The 2,725-nt window shown below is 52.1% G+C and overlaps 1 protein-coding gene across 1 annotated transcript; it reads left to right on the top strand.

Moving 5' to 3' along the window:
- The first annotated feature begins 347 nt into the window (after positions 1-347).
- On the top strand, positions 348-1,436 carry ACKR3 (atypical chemokine receptor 3). Its single transcript, XM_006893451.1, has one exon. It carries the CDS (start codon positions 348-350, stop codon positions 1,434-1,436), a length of 1,089 nt encoding a protein of 362 aa, XP_006893513.1.
- The last annotated feature ends 1,289 nt before the right edge of the window (positions 1,437-2,725 follow it).

The following is a 2,725-nucleotide window of genomic DNA, read 5'->3' as shown; positions in this document are numbered from 1 at the left end:
TGTCTGAGTTTCGGGTGCTTCCTTGTTTTTCAGAGCTCTGTTACTCTGTTATAGTGTCTCCTTTGGCTGCAGACGCACCACCACTCACATTAACCTGTCCCCTTGCAGCGTTTGCAAAGCTGACTTTCAGAAGTAGATTGCCAGGACTTTCTTCCTAGGTGCCTCGGTGAGGACTTGAACCACACACCTTTCCGTCACCTTGAGTGCGTGGACCACCCTGGGGGCACCTCTGCAGAGCTGAGCATGTGGAGGGCAGGCACTGGACGAGTGTTTTGTTGGAAACTTGACCTTCCCACCCCTTCTCTTTGCTTCCCTGCAGGTCCTGTGAGCCCCGCCCCCCCGGAACCATGGACGTGCACCTGTTCGACTATGCGGAGCCCGGGAATTTCTCTGACATCACCTGGCCCTGCAACAGCAGTGACTGCATCGGCGTGGACACGGTGCTGTGTCCACACATGTCCAACAAGAGCGCACTGCTCTACACGCTTGCCTTCATCTACATCTTTATCTTCGTCGTCGGCACGGTGGCCAACTCCGTGGTGGTCTGGGTGAACGTGCAGGCCAGGACCACGGGCTACGACACGCACTGCTACGTCCTCAACCTGGCCATCGCCGACCTCTGCGTGGTCCTGACCATCCCCGTGTGGGTGGTCAGCCTGGTGCAGCACAACCAGTGGCCGATGGGCGAGCTCACCTGCAAGGTCACGCACCTCATCTTCTCCATCAACCTCTTCGGCAGCATCTTCTTCCTCGCCGGCATGAGCGTGGACCGCTTCCTGTCCCTCACCTACTTGCGCAACGCCTCCGCGTGCAGGAAGAGGGCGGCCCGCCGAGCCGTCTGCGTCCTGGTGTGGCTGCTGGCCTTCTGCGTGTCCCTGCCCGACACCTACTACCTGAAGACCGTCACGTCGGCCGCCACCAACGAGACCTACTGCCGGTCCTTCTACCCCGAGCACAGCGTCAAGGAGTGGCTCATCGGCATGGAGCTGCTGTCCGTCCTCCTGGGCTTCGCGATCCCGTTCTCCGTCATCGCCGTCTTCTACTTCCTGCTGGCCAGGGCCATCTCGGCGTCCGGCGACCAGGAGAAGCACAGCAGCCGCAAGATCATCTTCGCCTACGTGGTGGTCTTCCTCGTGTGCTGGCTGCCGTACCACGCCGTGGTGCTGCTGGACATCTTCTCCATCCTGCACTACCTGCCCTTCACCTGCCAGCTGGACGGCTTCCTCTTCACCGCCCTGCACGTCACGCAGTGTCTGTCCCTGGTGCACTGCTGCGTCAACCCCGTCCTCTACAGCTTCATCAACCGCAACTACAGGTACGAACTCATGAAGGCCTTCATCTTCAAGTACTCGGCCAAAACCGGCCTCACCAAGCTCATCGACGCCTCCAGAGCATCCGACACCGAGTACTCGGCTCTGGAGCAAAACACCAAGTGAGGGGCCCCGGGAGCCGCCGCCCCAGGACCCTCAGGCTTGTTCTGCACGGGGCTTCTGGCTGCGTGCTCTTCAGAGTGGAACACAGCGGCTTCGGGTCTTGACGCTGGAGATGCTGGAGAAGAAACACACATCCACGCGCATTCCTCTCTCTCTGGCCCTCCCTGGCCCTGTCGGGGCCGTGTGTCCTGACAGTTTAGCATCACGCGGCTGTGTACCAAGCCTGCCTATATTTTGTGTCACACCAGCTTCAGGAGCGGCTTGCTCAAGCTTTTGTACTATAGGACCGTCAGAGTCCCAGGAATTGTTTTTTTTATATGATTATTTGTATTTAAATTCTTGGACTTTATTTTCTCGCTTTTGATGTACCTTTATACATACTTTTGAAAGTGAAATATATTTTAAATATTGTCGGGGAGGTGTCCGCTAGTCAGAAGGCTTTAGTTCTAAGATTAGCTCGACTTCAGTTTTGGCTAAGATGACATTCAATGTTAGCTGTTTTGAAATGTTCTATATAAAGCTATCTATCTATATATAAAGCTATATAATGCTATGCCAGCCGGGACGGAAATGATTATTTACAATAGTTTTCTATCTGTGGTGCTTTGGACCAGTGTAGAATGTGGAACGAACACTGCTCTCGGATGCAGACTGTGACATTATTGGTCTTGTGATGTTATGTTAGAAATAAACAGAAAACAAGCTGTTCCAGGTGCCACGTCTGTGCACAAAACGAACAGTCCTATTTAGAGTTCTCTCAATGTGTAAGTTATTATTTTTTTGAATAAAGTTTGTTTTTCCTAAAAAAGGCGCGTGAGTCTCAGTTTTAAAAGCATGTAGGTAGCACAGTTTTAAGAGTACACGGGTACACGTGGCATAGGGAAGCTGCTGGTGGTCTGATTCTGGTTCATGATGACCCCTGACTGCCGAAGTGTTGTGTGGCTTTTTATTTTTTATTTTTAAAAATTGTGGTTAGCTCTGGTGGCCTAGTGGCATGAATCTGCACTGCAATCCCAGAGATAGGCGGTTCGAATCCACCCAATGCTCTGTCAGAGAAGATGGGGCAATCTCCTCCTGTACCAGTCAGATCTGATTTGCTGATACTCACACACAAATAATAAAATAAAAAAAAATGTGGTTTGGGTGAAAGTTTACAGAGCAAAAAGGTTTCTATTCAACAATTCATACACATGTTGTGACATTACTTACAGTTCCATGGAAGAGCATCTTCTCACTCCCCGCCTGTGGTTCCTGTTTCCACTCACCCTGCTTTCCAGTCCCTTCCTTTACTC

Source organism: Elephantulus edwardii, unplaced genomic scaffold (assembly GCF_000299155.1).
Source record: "Elephantulus edwardii isolate Elephantulus edwardi_28Jun2011 unplaced genomic scaffold, EleEdw1.0 scaffold00127, whole genome shotgun sequence".
Lineage (NCBI taxonomy): Eukaryota > Metazoa > Chordata > Mammalia > Macroscelidea > Macroscelididae > Elephantulus > Elephantulus edwardii.
Note: the sequence above shows the minus strand (reverse complement) of the source record. Positions and strands in the feature narration are given on the sequence as shown.